Here is an 18,945-nt window from a genome sequence, read left to right on the forward strand (position 1 = left end):
TAGTTCAAACCCATAACAACCCTGTAACCGGAATATCCTATGTTTCATCTTGGACAACGTTGTGAATATAAATTTCTGGGTCATTCTATAATAGGACAAAACAGCCGTCCAGTGCTCTCCAGTTTCCAATGTATTTCTAACTGAGACCAACCAATAGTGAATGCCACATACAAATTAAAGAAAGTCCTTTAAGAAAACTTATAAATCGAGGCATTTAATCAATGTAAATTAAAAGAATCACTCGAAAACTAACGAAGCATCTTTATTGTTAGTTCACACGTATAATAACTTAGAATTCATCATACGTCATCACTCATAGACTATAACTGATTACCGTTCGAATGCAATGAAAGACTTTGGAAGAGTATGAGCGTTAAGATAAAATTCTAAGAAGTTAAATGAAAACATGTTCACCACACTATGATTAACCTTAGTGAGATGAAAACTAGAAAAAATGTTTTCAGGTCATAGACCACTATTTGGAAGGTTTGTAGTGGCGATTGATATGTTAAGCCTATATACCATATTATAGCTTCAGGACAAGCCAATTTACCTATCCATCATGAGTCCCGTTTTGACCGTGTTAATTATACACTTATTCACCGATAGACTGTTGATCCGGCATCCAACAGTGGTCTGTCGATTAAGTGCTCTGACGCGAGACTGGTAGGTCCTGGGTTCGAATCTCGTGAGACGGGATCGTATATGCACACTGCTAAGGAGTCCCACAATAGGAAGAAACGGCCATCCAGTTCTTCCAGGTTTTCCATGGTAGTCTAACTTTAATTGACTCATGATTTCAACTATATATGAACTGATAATTGTTAGTGGTTAGTTCAAGTAGATTGGTAAGATTATTTAACATAAAATAATTTTCACCACGGACTGATAACAGCTGAAGAGGTACTAACAACTAGAAATCATTGAACAATTGTTAAATTTTATATAGGGACTCCCTTAAAATCTACATTCACAACTCGGCACAGTAGTCTAAAGGTAATTTACTCTCTGTACAACCCAGGTTCGAGCTTTAACTGAGACCGTTATCCAGTACTTATTATATATGGTTTATTTATTGCTTTGAACCAGGATTTCATTTAGATCAGTCCTAAACACTAGAAAATCTTTTGATTGAACTCTCTTAAAATATACAGGATAGAACCCGCTTAAGATATCATCTATCAATTTGAATAAAATCATAATTTCATTGATATTTAGTATGTTCTAACGTCTTTATTCAATGAACTTTTCTCCAAACTATTTTCAGACCACTTTATATTGTGTGTTTGAACCTTCCCATTGATGTTTAGGACTGCAATTGATTAGTCTCTTATTAGCATATGTGTATATTGTACATATTGCCTCGTTATTCTCTTAACTCATAAGCATTATAAGCAAAGATGGATAGTGGCTAGCAGTGGAATCCAGGACGAGCGTTTTGTTCTATTTAGAACGCGTTATTTGGATGTATTTGTATCTTGGAGTTGATGTTCACTCTAGGGCTCGAACTCAGTACCGTTTGCTTCCAATTCCATCACATTATCCATCTAACTACTGAGTCCTGATAACCACTAGCTTGTGTATTAGGATGACGTTTACGTTCACTTATCTGGAAACCTTCACATATCTGGGCAGCATTATTGATAAACACGGTGGATCTGATGCAGATGTGAGGGTGAGGATCGGCAAAGCAAGAGCAGCATATTTACAACTGAAGAACATCGAGAACTCAAAACAATTGTCAACCAACAACAAGATCAGAATTTTCAATACAAATGTCAAGACAGTTATGCTGTGTGGGGCGGAGACGTGAAGAACTATGAAAGCCATCATCCAGAAGATAAAGGTGTTTATTAACAGTTGTCTACACAAGATACTTCAGATCCATTGGCCAGACATTATCAGCAACATTCTACTGTGGGAGAGAACAAACCAGATTCCATCCAGTGGAGGAAGAAATCAAGAAGAAGTGCTGGAAGTGAATAGGACACACATTGAGGAAATCAACCAACTGCGTCACAAGACAAGCCTTCACATGGAATCCAGAAGGCCAAAGGAAAAGAGGAAGACCAAAGAAAATGGAGACAGACATGAGAAGAATGAACAAAAATTGGATAGAACTAGAAAAGAAGGCCCAGGACAGAGTGGGTTTGAGAATGCTGGTCGGTGGCCTATGCTCCATTGGGAGTAACAGGCGTAAATAAGTAAGTAAGTTACATTCACTTGATATGATTTACTTGAATCTTTTCATTAATATCCTATTTTCAAACCAATAAATTAAAGCCAATTAAAGAAAATTAACCAAAAATTTAATTAACCAATCAAAAGATTTCTATAATTTTATAAAATTCACAATTTGATTGGTTATTTTAATTTTACTTATTATCCTTATTTAAATATAAAAGAAATTAGGTTACATACCTTTTTTCATACCTCTCCTATACATAAATAATTTTAAAATTATTGGTAAAACAAAAAAAACGAAAAAAAAGAGAGGAAAGGAAAAATAAAAAAGAAAAAACATACATGGGGGGGAGAAGAAAAAAAAGAGGAAGAAGCATATTCAGCGCAAAAATTTAAGCCAATCAACATTCGATTAGCTGGGTTTTTTTTCCCCATAACTATTCCATAAATTAAATTGAGAAAAGGAACCCAAAAAAATTAGTAGTAGTATATAACAAAATTTCTTTTCATTTAAAAGATATTAAAAATTAATTTAATTAATTCATTAATTAATCAACCTTTTTTGGCTTGTTTTCTTTATACTACTTAAAAGCTACTTAAATATGATTCATCAATATGATTCAACGAAAAGCGTAACTAATTCAGATTGTAAAAAGCATTTACCATTTACTATTCATACACTTCTAGAACTTAATCATAATAATAATAATGGTAATAATAATACTACTAATAATGCTACTGACAATACTACTAATAATGATAATACATTGAATATTGAACAAACCAATGAAAAAGAACAAATACATGCAGAAAAATATTTGAAAACTATGGTGAAAAAAAGTGGAAACATTATTGATTTAAATAAACAAAATTTTAATTTAATCAATAATTGGATAGCAACTAAATTAGATGAAAAATTATTTTTACAATTATTTAAAAATGTATATTTATCATTAAATTCTACACAGCAACAAGAACAACAAACTGATGTTTTCAATGATTGTTATCATACAATTGATAATGCTATCAGTACTACTAATACTACTAATAATAGTAATATAAGTAGTCATGACAATTATATGAATTATAACATTCCTAATATCCATAATATTGTAAATTATTTACAAACAGATCATTGGTCAGAACTTTTAAATTTGACAACAAAACATTCATCATCTTATCCAATTCAACCGTCATCATCATCATCACTGTCATCCTCGTCATCACCGTCATCATCATTATTATTATCATTTAATAATCAATCTGAAATAATTAGATCTACATTGAAACATTTCAAATATGATTATTTACAATCTAAATGTACATTTTCATCTAATGGTCAACTTAAAGAAGATATTAATTATTTGAAGAATATTCAGAAAAGTAAGGTTTTTGGAACTCAGAAATCGATTTTTACTACTAGTAACATTTATTGAAGGGCTACAGATAGATCTGTACTTGGTCATTCTATTGAAACAGTGTATGATAGCATTATGATGATGATTTATATTAACATCGATGACTAGTTACATTCTTGAACTTGAGTTGATTTTGATATATATCTCATGATTAGGATTGATAAATACAATAATTTTGATGAAATTTTGTTTTCTCAGTGGGATGATTTAGTCGTGGAGCTTTCATCGTCCTTCTGAATGACATCATCAACAGCACAAACTTCGGGTAGAAGTGAAGTGTTTGAATTTCTCCACATGTGGTTCATAGCTCGTTCTGTACACCTTGATGTTGATTAGTTCTTGTTGAACTTAAATCTGTTATTTTTTATTTCTCTGTTTTGGTTGTATCTAACATTGGTTTGATTTTTGTTCCTTTGTTTGCTGATGATATCGTTCAGAAGGACGATGGAAGCTCCACGATCCAACCAACCAGCTCAGAGAACAAAACTCCATCAAAATCATCCACCTGAGCTACAAATCTTCTCCACTATCTCAAAATCATATAAATGCAATAAGTTATTAACAGTTTAGATGTATTGAATATGTTCAATGAATGATTTAAGCCTAATGAATAGTTCAGCATATAATAAGACTATCTATTTCATTTTGAGCAATTTGAGATCGTATATATTTTGTTGTCGATTTCTTGTCGTTTTCGTTTTTTCTTTTGTATTTACTGAATGTTTTCACCATTTACTATTCAAAAGACGAGAAATTCGAGTAATTTATATCTTCCAACTTTGTTCTTTTAATAGAATTGACAAAAGTACCTATATTATCACAAGGGATTTTGTGGATATTTTAGTAATTTTTGATAGTTGAGATCATGAATTGAATCTCGCGAGCCAGGATCGTGGATGAACACTGTTGAGGAGTCCCATAATAGGACAAAACGGCCGTCCAGTGATTCCAGGTTTTCCATGATGGTCTAGCTTTAATGGATTTATGATCTCAACTATCAAAAATTACATATAATTCTTAACAGTAACAATTGGCTGAAGTCATTGACCGTCTATATCCATCTAATTTGAATGAATAGTTGTTTAGTAATTATTCACTCCCTTATTATTTGTTTACTTTACAATGATTCATGAATTAATATCAGATGAGGTTTTTGTGGATATTATAGTAATTTTAATAGTTGAGATCATGAAGATAGACCACTATGGAAAACCTTCAATAGACTCATGAATTCAGCTAAAAAATTACTAAAATCTCCACAAAATCTATTCTGATAATAATCATATGCTCACTAGTGAACGGCCACAAAAGGTATTTCCTGGAGTTCTAGTGAGAAGCAGTGACCAGTGAAGTTCAACCGAGTCTGTTGAGAGATATCAATTCATTGATGACAATGGTGGATGTGTCACTCAATTTCGTGAATTAGTTGAAGTTAGACATTAACATCGTTGGATACCGGCTCAGTGGTTTAGAGGTTAAGTAATGTAATCACAATTGATTGATCACTGGGTGGTGATCATTTTCTTGTGTGTCAAGTTCTTTTTAGTGTAGATCGAAAGCTATCGATTAAGTTGCAATTCGGCCACCAATCTTGGGAACTCAATATTGCGTGCACTACGTTTAGATAAGATAGTGGTTGGAGGTGGTCAACAAGAAACTCTAGACCCGGGTTGCGTGTTATTTGGCATTTGTCAGCAAGGTGTACCTGTAATCTTCAGGAAACTGGCGCTCCCTGACGGATTTGATCCCGTGTCACCCAGCTTCACAGTCATAGACGTTACCACTGAGCTATTCGGGCTGCGATCAACCTCCTGTAGGACTGAGATATAATCGCAATTGATTAATCACTGAGTGATGATCAATGTCATGTGTGTCAAGTCCTTCTTAGTGTAGATCGAATGCTATCGACCCCTGGTTTACACAAATACCGTAAATAATATTGGCCATTATTTAATCATCTGTATAGTGAGACTATTGTCACCAATGTCACTGAATAATTGTCTCTTTATATGATGAACGGACTGATTTTAAAAGTATAAACTACTAAATCCTTAGCGCATACAATTTTATGGGTTCGATCTCTAGCCAACTTTAGACCGTAGATTATTGAAGAGTTTAACATTTGTATGAAGTAAATGTAAAGTGTTACCTAGTAACTTAATAGATGTTTTATCCCATGATAAAAACCACATATAAGTGTTAAAACATTGTAAGCAAAGATGGATAGTGGCTAGCAGTGGAATTCAAGACGCGTGTTTCGTCCTTTTTTGGGACTCGTCAGCTGGATGTACCTACATCTCTGATTTCAAGTCCCGGAACGAACATCAACATCAGGACGAAGCGCGCGTCCTGGATTCCACTGCTAGCCACTATCCATCTTTGCTTGCAATGGTTGTAAAATAAGGCTATATCGACGCAATACGCACAATATGCACATATGCCAATAAGAGACTGACCAGTTGCAGTTCTAAACATCAATGGGAAGATTCAAACAAACAATACCAAGTGAATTTAGTGTTAAAACAGTTTATTATCATGACAAAAAACAACAACAACGACAACAACAACAGAAGTATATGACTTCAATAAACCCTACAATGACACATAATAATTTGTTCATCAAACGATTCTCACCCTCTTTATACATTCTTCATTCTTCTTCCACTTCCCATCATTTAAGAAATAATAAGCTGATAGTTTTACCAACGATTAGCTAATCATATAGACAAACAGATAGATAGATAGATAGATACGCACATATATACACATCTTTAATATAAATTAATGATGACATAAGTAAATTGTTTTCCATTATAAGATGAATTAGAATGAACATCCAAAGTTATACCTCCTTATTGAATTGGCTTATTTATTCATATTCGTTTGTTTGTTTGTTTTTTGGGTCCTGAAAATCGTTTTTTTGTCTCTCAGAAAACATGAAGAAATCAGACACCTTCATACCTATACAAACATATTTGTATATAGGCAAATGATGTCTTCAAATAATCAATAACAATTAAGTAGTATTGCTTGAAATATGATCTTATATATTAATTGGTTACATCAATCAAGAATTAATTAAATATCAATTAAGTAATATATGATTTTCAAGATCATTTTCTTCATAAATTGACATTATCGAATAAAACTAATGAAAACAACTAATATAATCATATGCTCACTAGTGAATGACTTCAAGAGATATTTCCTAGAGTTCTAGTGAGAAGCAGTGACCAGTGCAGTTCAACCACATCTGTTGTAGAGATATCAACTCACTGAAGACAATTGGTGAATGGTTGCTCAAACTTCGTGGGTTGGTTGAAGTTAGACATTAACACCGTTGAATGTCGAGTGGCTCAGTGGTCTATTGGTTAAGGGCTCCGGCTCGAGACTGATAGGTCCTGGGTTCGAATCTCGTGAGGCGGGATCGTGGATGTACACTACTGAGGAGTCCTACAATAGGAAGAAACGGCCATCTAGTGCTTCCAGGTCTTGCATGGTGGTCTAGCTTCAATCGACTCATGATTTCAACTATGAAAATACTGAAATCTCCACAAAACCCCTTCTGATTTAAAAGAATATTTTTTTCTTAGTATGGAACAATTCAACGATGTCTAACTTTGATTATGTTAGTAATCGAATCTAATGTAGCATGTGCTACTGATTCTAACAGATATAAGTAGTGTGTATCATCAATCGAAATGCTTGCTGGCAGAGGGTTGAGAATATTATAGTAAAGAGAACAAAGACAAAGAATGATTGGTATGGGAACAAAAGAACAATGAAACCTGAGACAATCGATTGACATTTTCCAAATGAAGTATTTACCATATGATTCTCTGATTTTACTAAGATGTTCTGTAATTTTGTACCCAAATACATTCGGTTATCCATTTTGATGTTCCTCTTCACAACACTAGTACTGTGAGATCATCCAATATGGACATTATTTATATACTATTAAGTCATAATTGAATAAACTACATTTAAAGCTTGGATAATTTGTAATATGACATAGCAAGTATAATAGCGAATATTCTATTAAGATGATAAAAATATCATTTTTTGAAGGGTTACCAACTAATACAAGAACTATATTGACAACTTTTCATTCATCATCTTCAACTAATTAACATTCAAAGAAATATATATGTGAAAGAGGTTTTGCGGATATCATAGTAATTTTTGATAGTTGAGATCATGAGGAGTCCCACAATAGGAAGAAACGGCCATCTAGTGCTTCCAAGTTTTCTATGGTGGTCTAGCTTCAATTGACTCATGAATTCAATTATTAGAATATATATTTCATAATAATATACCAACCTTTCAAGTAACTTTCCTATGGAAATCTCTTGATAGATTAAGATTATATAATAATTATCAGCACCCATTAAAATGACAATGATCTTAATCATAAGAGTGTATATAAATATTAATATAGCCCTGAGCATGAAAATTCTACTACTTATCTTTATTCAGTAATATAACTTATACATTAATCATATTATTATGAAAGTATTCTTGATACTTCAGAGAATAAATGGTACAATCATTGATTTTTATAACCGTAAAAACAAACAAGACTTTTGTTGATGACCTATTAAAGTTCCAGAGATGATAATTTTCAGCCGTTTGATCTCTTGATAAGATCTTATGTGTATATTAGTTTGCAATCGTTTAATATCTGATTTCATTCCATGACATAAACTATCTTATAAAACTATTGGCTTTTTGTTATTGTTAGTGATGATACTCATCAAACATCGAAAATTACCTAAATTGAATTGGTGCACAAATTTATGTTATTTTGGTATATTGAAATCCTTTTTTTATTGTTGAAATCATGAATCAATTGAAGCTAGACCACTATGGAAAACCTGAAAGAACTGGACGACAGTTTCGTCCTATTGTGGGACTCTTCAGCAATGTGCATCCACGATCTCGCCTCACGAGATTCGAACCCAGGATGTATCAGTCTCGCGCGCGAGCACTTAACCGATAGACCGTTGAGCAGACATACAACAGTGTTAAAGTCTAACTTCGACCGATCCACGAAATTGAGCGACACATCCACCATTGTCTTCAATGAGTTACTATCTCACAACAGAACTGGTTGAACTCCACTGGTTACTGCTTCTCACTAGAACTCCAGGAAACACCTTTTGAAGTCATTCATTACTGAGTATATGTTGAATAATATCAGAAGGGGTTTTACGGATGCGCACTGTTGAGGAGTCCCACTTTAGTACGAAACGGCCGTCCAATGCATCCAGGTTTTCCATGGTGGTCTAGCTTCAATCGACTCATGATCTCAACTATGGAAAAATATAAATTAGGAGAAAACCTCTATTCAATACAACTGAATTTTAAATTTATCCTCTCTAACCAATTCTAGTTATGATCCATGAATAAAATCCTTTCCAAATAATATACTTTTATCAGAAGGGGTTTTAGTGGATTACTTACTTACTGACTTACACCTGTTACCCCTCGTGGAGGAGCATAGGTCGCCCACCGGCATTGTTTCGTATTATTTTCTCTGTTTAGCGTTTTTTTAGCGAGTTAGTTTTTCTACATGATGAGATCGCTAACCCCATGCTCAACCCTCCTCTTTTACCCGGGCTTGGGACAGTCAGTAACTCTAGAAGAGCTACAGGCGGAGTCATTTTAGTGAATATTATACTAAATTTAACCGTTAAAATCATGAATCCAATACTTCTAAATTTTCCATAATGATCTAACTTCAATTGATTTGTGATCTTTAAAAAGTGTTATTTAACTAATCTTTATACTACTACCCTCATTACATTATAGTATGATATTGTTATGTAACAATATTTATAAGAAGTAAATAAGATACATATAATGATTGTTTGAAGTATATAGATATTGGGACTAATCAAATTATGATTGGATTAGTGTCCTTTTGGTTGTTGTTGTTGGTGGTGGTGGTGGTGTGGTTGTTGTAATGATACGCTTAATTAACTTTTTTTTATTATGGTATGATTACATTTTAATATTGTCCATTTTAATAATGATCTGGGTTAAATCTTAAAGGAGCTGAGTAAACCATCTATCCACACACACACACACATCTACTCACACATACATATACATACTCATACTCGTATACATTAATACTAATATTCGATAATCTATGGGTTAATCAGTCATGGTTTATCTGTTTATTTTTTAATTGTTTATGTAAGTATAATGTATACATATTGTTGTTTGATAATGATGATGAGGATGATGAGGATCAGGATGAAGATGAAGATGAAGAGGATGATGATGATGACAGTGAAGTGGTCTTGTGTTCATGAAATAATTGACCTTTTCACCTGTTTTTTTTTCTTTATTCGGAAAAAAGAAACCCACTAACTTCTTGTTTTACTTTTAAAATTCTCTTTGAAGTTAATTTTTTTTCTTCAAGGTAGAAAAAAATTAATAACCAGATGTTTTTTTTTATTTTTAAAACCTTCTTCCATATTAATGATACAGTGATTTACTGAAAGAAAAGGGTATTCTTTTTTAATTTTTTTTCACTTTATGACTTATTGTTGGTGGGGGGGGTGTTTGATACCCAGAAATCATTTGGTAAATCAGAAGGGGTTTTTTTGTGGAGATTTCGGTATTTTTCATAGTTGAAATCATGAGTCAATTGAAGCTAGATCACTATGGAAAACCTGGAAGCACTGAACAGCCGTTTCGTCCTATTATGGGACTCCTCAGTAGTGCGCGTCACAAGATTCGAACCCAGGACCTACCAGTCTCGCGTGCGAGCACTTAACCGATAGACCACTGAACTGGCATCCAACGGTGTTAATGTCTAACTTCAACCAATCCACAAAGTTGAGCAACTGTTCACCAATTGTCTTCAGTGAGTTGTTATCTCACAACAGACATAGTTGAACTGCACTGGTCACTGCTTCTCACTAGAACTTCAAGACATGTATCTTGAAGTCAGTCACTAGTGAGCATATGATTATAATCAGAAAAGGTTTCCTTGTGGAGATTTCGGTATTTTTCATAGTTGAAATCATGAGTCAATTGAAGCTAGACCACCATGAAAATCCTGAGAGCACTGGACGGCCGTTTCGCCCTATTATGAGACTCGTCAGTAGTGCGCATCCACGATCCCGCCTAGCGAGATTTTTTTCTGTAATTTTATTTTGGGAAATTGAATTTCTTGTTTTTTTTTATTAAGAGTACCTATTCTTACCTTTAGATTGTATTTCTCACTTGAAATGACCTTAAATGTCATTGATTCGTTGTCTCTTTTAATATGCTATTTTGTGACGTTTCCCAAGGACCTTTTTATGCTGTATATATATATATATATATATATATGCTTGAGTTGTGTGTTTGGTTTGTTTGGGATTCTGGCTTATTTACTTACGCCTGTTTCCTCTCGTGGAGGAGTATAGGCCACCCATCAGCATTCTCCATCCACCCCTGTCTTAAGCAATACTTTCCAGTTCTTTCCAGTTAACATTCATCCTTTTCATATCTGTTTCTATTTCCCGACGTAATGTGTCCTTTGATCTTCCTCTTTTCCGCCTCCCTTCCGGATTCCAAGCTAGGTTTTGCCTCGTGATGCAGTTAGGTGATTGTCTTAATGTATGTCCGATAGGCTTCTGGTTAGTCGTGGAATATACCTTTCTCTCATCTGAACCTGATCTTCTCTCTCTAGTTAGCAAGGCTAGGATGCATCGGAATAGTCGGCTTGTCTTGTTGTTATGTCACTGAACCTTTGTTTCGTTCACCAATTTAGATGGTCTCGTAATCTCTCCAAACATAGGACTTATAACAATAAAATTCATCATTACTGACCTCGATATTATGGTAGAAACTATAGTGACTGAAATATATGATTTTTCTATTCAAAGAAATAAACCTGTTTACAAATTAAGTTTAAGGTTAGGGTTAAATGATAAGAAAGATGTAACTAGAAAGGTTAACTTTTCATAAAATAAGAAAATGAAGAAGCCCAAGAGATTCGGTGATCACAATATGATTTTCAATTGATGAAATGTATAAATATTGTAGTATCATTTGACTGTGGAGCTGAGTGACACGGGATCGAATCCGTCAGGGAGCACCAGTTCCCTCAAAATTACAGGTACACATTGCTGACGAGTGCCAAGTAGCACGAAACCCGGGTCCAGGGTTTCCTGTTGACCACCTCAAACAACCATCTTATCTCAACATAGTACATGCAGTGTCGAACCACCTAGACTAATGGCCACATTGCAACTTGATCGATAGCTTTCGATCAGCACTAAGACGGACTTGACACGCATGAGATTTATCACCACCCAGTGATCAATCAATTGTGAGTATCACTTACATTGAGTTGTATCAATAACTTCACCTTTAGAAATTACATTGTCTTGGTGTAAATGTATTCATTCTTTATCATATTTCGAATTTCGCCTTTAGTATCATCATGTTCTTTTCACTCTGTAATCATATATACTTCTTTTTAAACTATTTCCCTTATGCCTAACTTTATACTGATATTAAAACTACTATTATTTACTCTCTCCTTCTTATCTTGTTGGTTACTTTTATTGCTAGATCGATAAAAAGTTTAAAAACTTAGACTGATTTGGATCTATAAATGATATGAATAATCTTGTAAAGAACTTTATTAAGGTTGGATAGTGGGTTCCAGGACTCCCATTTCAGTCTATTTGGGATTCGTCAGATGAGTGTACCGACATATGTATTGATTTTTACTCCAGGATTCGAACCCAGTACCATTCGCTCCAAACACCAACGAGTAATCCACATAGCTACTGAATCCATAAAGCTGCTCACTTTTTCAATTGGTATTAATATTAACTTAATTTGTAATGGGGTTTTCTGTGAAGATTTCAAGTAATTTTTATATATACTTGAAATCATGAGTCAATTGAAGCTAGACCACCGTAGAAAACCTGGAAGCACTGGACAGCCGTTTCGTTCTATTGTGGGATTCCTGGGTCCTGGGGGGTCCTGGGTTCAAATCTCGTGAGGCGGGATCGTGGATGCGCACTGCTGAGGAGTCCCACAATAGGACGAAACGGCTTTCCAGTGCTTCCAGCTTTTCCTTGGTGGTCTAGCTTCAATTGACTTATGATTTCAAGTATATGTATTAATTTGTAATGGTTTGAAAGTATCCCATTGTTAAATTTCAATCAATGAAGGTACATTTAACTGACGAGTCCTAAGTAGAACGAAACAGGATTCTAGAACTTCACTACCAGCTATATTCCATCTGTTCTTTATAAACTTATGTCATGGAAAACCTGGAGGCACTGGATGACCGTTTCGTGCCATTATGGGACTCCTCAGGTTTTCCATGATGGTCTAGCTTCAATTGACTCATGATCTCAACTATATAAAATATTTAATATGATATATTATTGAAAGGAAATGACAACTTTAATATATATATGTATATGAATTCTTTTCATGTTTTCTTCAATTAACACCTATTTCTGAACAACTAAAAGTCCCGAATTAATATTTCTTCGTAATGTTGAAGTATGTGTCATCAAGTTAGGAGGGTTCGAATCCATCAAGAATAAATATAGAGAGAGAGGGGGGAGGGGAGGGGAAACTAACAGATTCCTACTTAATTCATATTGACTTTAGGATTATCCTGTAGATGATATTTTTGACTGAGTTCGTATCATTCAATGAAATCTATTGGAGGATAGTTTAAAAAAACTAGGGAACACTAGATAGATACTTTAATATCCATGTTTTATTCTATATTTCATTAAATTTGTGCTCTGTAATGAAGTTAATATCATGATTTGTTGGTTGGTTGGTTCAGTTAGAATGTACTTTTCTGAAGTTAAACTAATCAAATAACAGAAGAAAAATAATAAGAAGAAGACAACGAAGGAATGATGCGTAGAAGTACTCATAAATCATGTTTATATATACGTCAACAGACTGATATTGACACTGAGATCTTAGTAGTAAAACTAGTTAGTTAGATAAATAATCCACATGTATTAGTTTATCCACGTAATCATTCAGCAATATCATTCAAATTCTCATTTACTTAGCAATATAATAGGATAGTTGTTCCGTATCAACTATAGTAACTGTTATCATTGTAAATCTTCATTATCATTAAAGTGTCGAATATCAGTAAGGAATAATTTAGATCCGACTGTGTGATCAAACATAAGCTGTATGAGAAGAGTAAGAAGTGTAGATAAATTTAAACTATGTATTAAAGAGTGCCATGTCTAATTCTTCATTCTATGTTAATCCTAACTTTCTTCAGATTACGTAATATTTAACATCCATTTGTTACTTCATTTCATTCTGTCATACTTCTCATTTAAAAAGTACTTTACATCCCATTAATGTTCTTTTATTCGGAATACAATTCTGATCTGATTTTTGATAATCATTGATTAATGACTGAATACTGAGTAATCAAAAAGGAGTTTTGTGAAGATTATAGTAATTTACTAGTTGAATTCATGGGTTAATTGAAGCTAGACCACCATAGAAAACCTGAAAGTACTGGATGACTGTTTCGTCCTAGTATAGAACTCCTCAACAGTGCGCATCCACGATCCCATTCGCAGGATTCGAACAGTTGAATTTGCTTTTTAATTTCCTTTTATCAGTAGATAATTAAAATCTTTGTAAAATATCATATTAGATAGTGTTTGTGAATTAAGGCAATATCGAGGCAATACGCACAGTATGCACATATGCCAATAAGAGACTGACCAGTTGTGGTCCGAAAACATCAATGGGAAGATTCAAACAAACAATACTAAGTGAATTCAAACTTCACCCCATTGTACAAGCAAGTGGCTATCAGGAATCAGTAGCTGAGTGGATAACGCGATGGAGTTTGAAGCGAAATTTACTGGATTCGAGTCTCAGAGTGAACATCAACTCTGAGATGCAGGTACATCCAGCTGACAAGTCCCAAATAGGACGAAACGCGAATCCTGGATTCCACTGCTAGCCACTATCCACCTTTGCTTACCATGCTTGTGAATTTAGGCTATATCGAGGCAATACGCACAGTATGCACATATGCCAATTAGAGACTGACCAGTTGTGGTCCAAAACCATCAATGGGAAGATTCAAGCAAACAATACCAAATGAATGTCAATATCATTATTGATAAGAATCAGTCTCAATATGTGACTAATCGGTTAGATATCATTTATTGTTAGTCCAAATGAATAATTCATAGAAGGTTTGGAAATTAAAACTAACATAATCATGATGATGCATTTTTTTTATTTTTTATCTTTTATGCATACAGTTGAGTTATTTTAAGAAATAAAAGTTACAGGTTTGAACCTCCATCCAACTATTTCAGTTTTTTGGTTACAAGGAAGTTTCTTAAACTTCTACATATTAGATTGAGCTTAAACCTTAGCATATACAAAACTTTTACCTGATTATTAAATTTGAGTGGCTCAATAACTTCAGTTTTGTCATCGGACTAAATTGAAATTGTTTTGTAAGCAAAGATGGGTAGTGACTAGCAGTGGAATACAGGATGCGCACTTCGTCTTATTTGGGACTCGTCAGCTGGATGTACCTGCATCTCAGAGTTCATGTTCATTCTAGGACTCGAACCCAGTAAATTTCGCTTCAAACTCCATCGCGTTATCCACTCAGCTACTGATTCCTGATAGCCACTTGCTTGTACAATGGGGTGAAGTTTGAATTCACTTAGTATTGTTTGTTTGAATCTTCCCAAACAAACAATACCAAGTGAATTTGAAATTTTGTTTTTTACTGAAATAAAAGATGGGTTTATCTTTTTCTTCATTTTACTACCTTTTTTATGACAGAAACTCTTTTCAATATCAAAACTGACAGTCCTATCAATGCTTCTGTTCAACCATCCTTTACATCAGTTGCTGATGCTTGTAATTACAATGCAGAATTCGCTAATCATTCATCACAAAATAAACCAGTATATGAAAATAATGCATTATCATCTCCGATGTTACTACCATCATCTATTTCCATGCCATATTTGTTCCCTTCACTTAATATACTAAACAATCAATCATTAGAAAAGCAATATAACCCTTATACTTGTGATAATTCCTACAGGAATCTACCATATAATTGTACAGAAGTTAATAATAGACAAAGTAATACACTACATGATTGTACTTATTCACAGTCTTCATTTTCATTGAATTATAATGCTTCAGATAATCTTGTTAAGTTGACAAATAAATCAGTCGATACAAGTCCTGTTGATTCGATCACTGCTTCTACTACTGATATCATTTCCAGAATTAATAATGATCATTCTACTATTACTACTACTAACGATAATAATACCAGTAGCACTACTACTTATAAACATAAAAGTAATCTCAGTAGTAATACTGGTATACGTGAGTATAAAACTAAATCTAGAAAATCAAATTCTACTGGTTTTATACATAGAAAAAGCAGCAATGCATCAAGTCATCTATCATCATCTAATAAAACAGAAATACTGACAAATTATATAAATCGGGATAATGTATTGTTGAAAACCAATAGTGATGACGGCGATGACGAAAATGGTGGTGGTAACGATAATGATGATGAGGATGGTGATAGCTTCAATGATGATGATGATGATAACAGTAATAATAACAATAGTGTTAAATCAAGCAAAAGAAGAAGACATAGGTAAGTCAATCGTCTATCATAATTTATTCCTTAAATATGTAGATGTCGTTAGTAAAGACTTTCCGGTAGGTTTCAAACTTATTTATAAATCAGAAGGGGGTTTTGTGGTGATTTTAATAACTTTATATAGTTGAGATCATGAGTCAACTGAAGCTAGACTACCATGGAAAACCTGGAAGCACTGGATGGCCGTTCCGTCCTACTGTGGGACGCCTCAGCAGTGCACATCCACGATCCCGCCCACAAAACCCATTCTGATAATAATCATATGCTCACTAGTAAATGGCTTCAAGAGGTATTTCCTGGAGTTCTAGTGAGAAGCAGTGAACAGTGGAGGTCAACCAGGTCTGTTGTGAGGGAATAACTCACTGAAGACATTGGTGGATGTGTCACTGAATTTCGTGAATTAGTTGAAGTTAGACATTCATTGTTTAGATACAGTTAAGAACTATCAATTATCACGTCTAGTGTTAAGATATCCAAATTTTGAATCATCTCAATTATAGTGTAAAGTAACTGGCATATGCCACAAACATTTGATAATGATTGCACAATATCACAAAATCATATCACAGTCGAGAAAATTTAACTACTGAATCCTGATTTATTACTTCAAATGTATCATGTTCACCGTGTGAAATGAATGTTCTGGGCTTGATCTCGTATTAAGTCGTGGTTATACACCTAGTGGTCTAGTGGTGGGGTGCTAGCAAAGAGAGAGAGCTAAAGATTCAAAAGGGTTCGTTCTGTGTACTACTAAGGAGCTTCAGACTATGAAAAAACAACTATCTCTTGTTTCCAAATACGGTCAGTCAATGATGAATGTCATATAACGTTTATAATATAGTCTTTGAAGGTGACAAAGTTAAAAAATATATTGATGTATTTAATCACAAATATTTTGCAAACATTCCTCCTGTGTAGTGGAGTCCGTTTACCATTTAGTCCGGAGTAAAATGGAGATTTTGAAAAGTTTAAGAAACTGCATTAACTGAATTAGTTATGCCATATATCACTTATGTTGATAACAGCTGATGGGTGAGACAGTTTAAAAGTGACATAGTAAAGATATCATACGAACTGTTGAAGTGTTTGACCACTAGTCTAAATAACTCACAATACCATTATCTTTATAAGTAAGGTTCTTCTAGATTTAGTGGTTAATAATAATTAAACATCACAAACGGTATAATGCTAATTACTAGTTATCACTTGGTATTGTTTGTTTGAATCTTCCCAATGATGTTTAGGGCTGCAATTGATCAATCTTTTATTAGTATATGTGCATACTGTGTTTATTGCCTCGATATAGCCTTAATTCACAAGCATGGTAAGCAAAGCTGGATAGTGACTAGCGGTGGAATCCAGTTTGACGCACGCTTCGTCCTATTTGGGACTCGTTAGCTGGATGTACCTGCATACCAAGTGAATTTAAACTTAACCCCATTGCACAAGCGATTGGCTATCAGGAATCAGTAGCTGAGTTGATAAAGCGATGGCGTTTGAAGCGAAAGGTACTGGGTTCCATTCTCAGAGTGAACATCAACTCTGAGGTGTAGGTACATCCAGTTGAAGAGTCCCAAATAGGACAAAACACGCGTCCTAGATTCCACTGCTAGTCACTATCCGTCTTTGCTTACAATTACTAGCTATGTTTAGTTATGTAATCTATTCCACTGTTATCATTGATTCATAAACTGCCTTAACTGGTTTAATAATTTCGTATATGCATATGAGGATCTAATCATCAACTATTTAGAAATTTATTACATGCCTCTGTTATCCCTCACAAAGAAGCATAGACCATCCACCAGCATTATACATCCAACAACTTCCTAAACAGTTCTTTCCAGTTCCTATTCATCCTTTACATGTCTGCTTGCAATTCCCGACACAATGTATTCCTTGATCTTCCACTTTTCTGTTTCCCTTCACGATTCCAATTTAGTGCTTGTCTCATAATGTAATTTGATGGTTTCCACAATCTTTGTCCTATCCACACCTACAACATCTTTTCCTAATTTCCTCTTCAGTTGGAAGGTGGTTTGTTCTCTCTCACAATAGACTGTTTCTGATGCTATCCGGCCAACAACGTACATAGAGTATCTTGAGTAGACAACTGTTTATGAATACTTGTACATTTTTGATGACGGTTGTAGTAGTTCTGGAAGTTTGAGCTCCGTACAGTAGAACTGATTGCCTTCACGTTCGTGTTGAAGACTCTGACTTTGGTATTGGTTGACAGACAGTTGTTTTGAGTTCCATATGTTCTTCAATTGAAGGAATGCTGCACTTACTTTGCTAATCCTTACCTTCATATCTTCATCGAATCCTCCTTGTTCATCGATAATACTGTCCAAATCCAAGAAAGTTTCCACTTATTCTAGAGTTTCTCCATCAAGTTTGACTGAGTTGGTTTTCTTCGTGTTTTATTTGAGGATATTGGTTGTTCCCTTGTGTATGTTTAGGAGTTGTTTATGAAAGGCAGCGAGAAATCGACATATCTGTATATAGTGTTTAAATAGTTAATCCATTTTAATGCAGATATAATTAAAACATTGTTAACTATTAAATTCATTTAGTATTGTTTGTTTGAATCTTCCCATTGATGTTTTAGGACTGAAACTGGTCAGTCTCTAATTAGCATATGTGCATACTGTGCGT

General features: G+C 34.1%; 1 protein-coding gene across 1 annotated transcript in view; it reads left to right on the top strand.

Moving 5' to 3' along the window:
- Positions 1–15,430: 15,430 nt before the first annotated feature.
- The window catches only part of Smp_017020 (homeobox protein vsx-1-related), a gene marked incomplete at both ends in the record, with an annotated part of 12,805 nt that continues 9,290 nt past the window's right edge, over positions 15,431–18,945 (top strand). Inside the window, one exon of the mRNA XM_018790285.1 lies at positions 15,431–15,594. Within this exon, the coding sequence (XP_018655644.1) occupies positions 15,431–15,594 (164 nt within the window). The remainder of the gene's footprint in view (positions 15,595–18,945) is intronic.

The sequence above is a fragment of the Schistosoma mansoni genome, chromosome W (genome assembly GCF_000237925.1).
Source record: "Schistosoma mansoni strain Puerto Rico chromosome W, complete genome".
NCBI classification, from domain to species: Eukaryota; Metazoa; Platyhelminthes; class Trematoda; order Strigeidida; family Schistosomatidae; genus Schistosoma; species Schistosoma mansoni.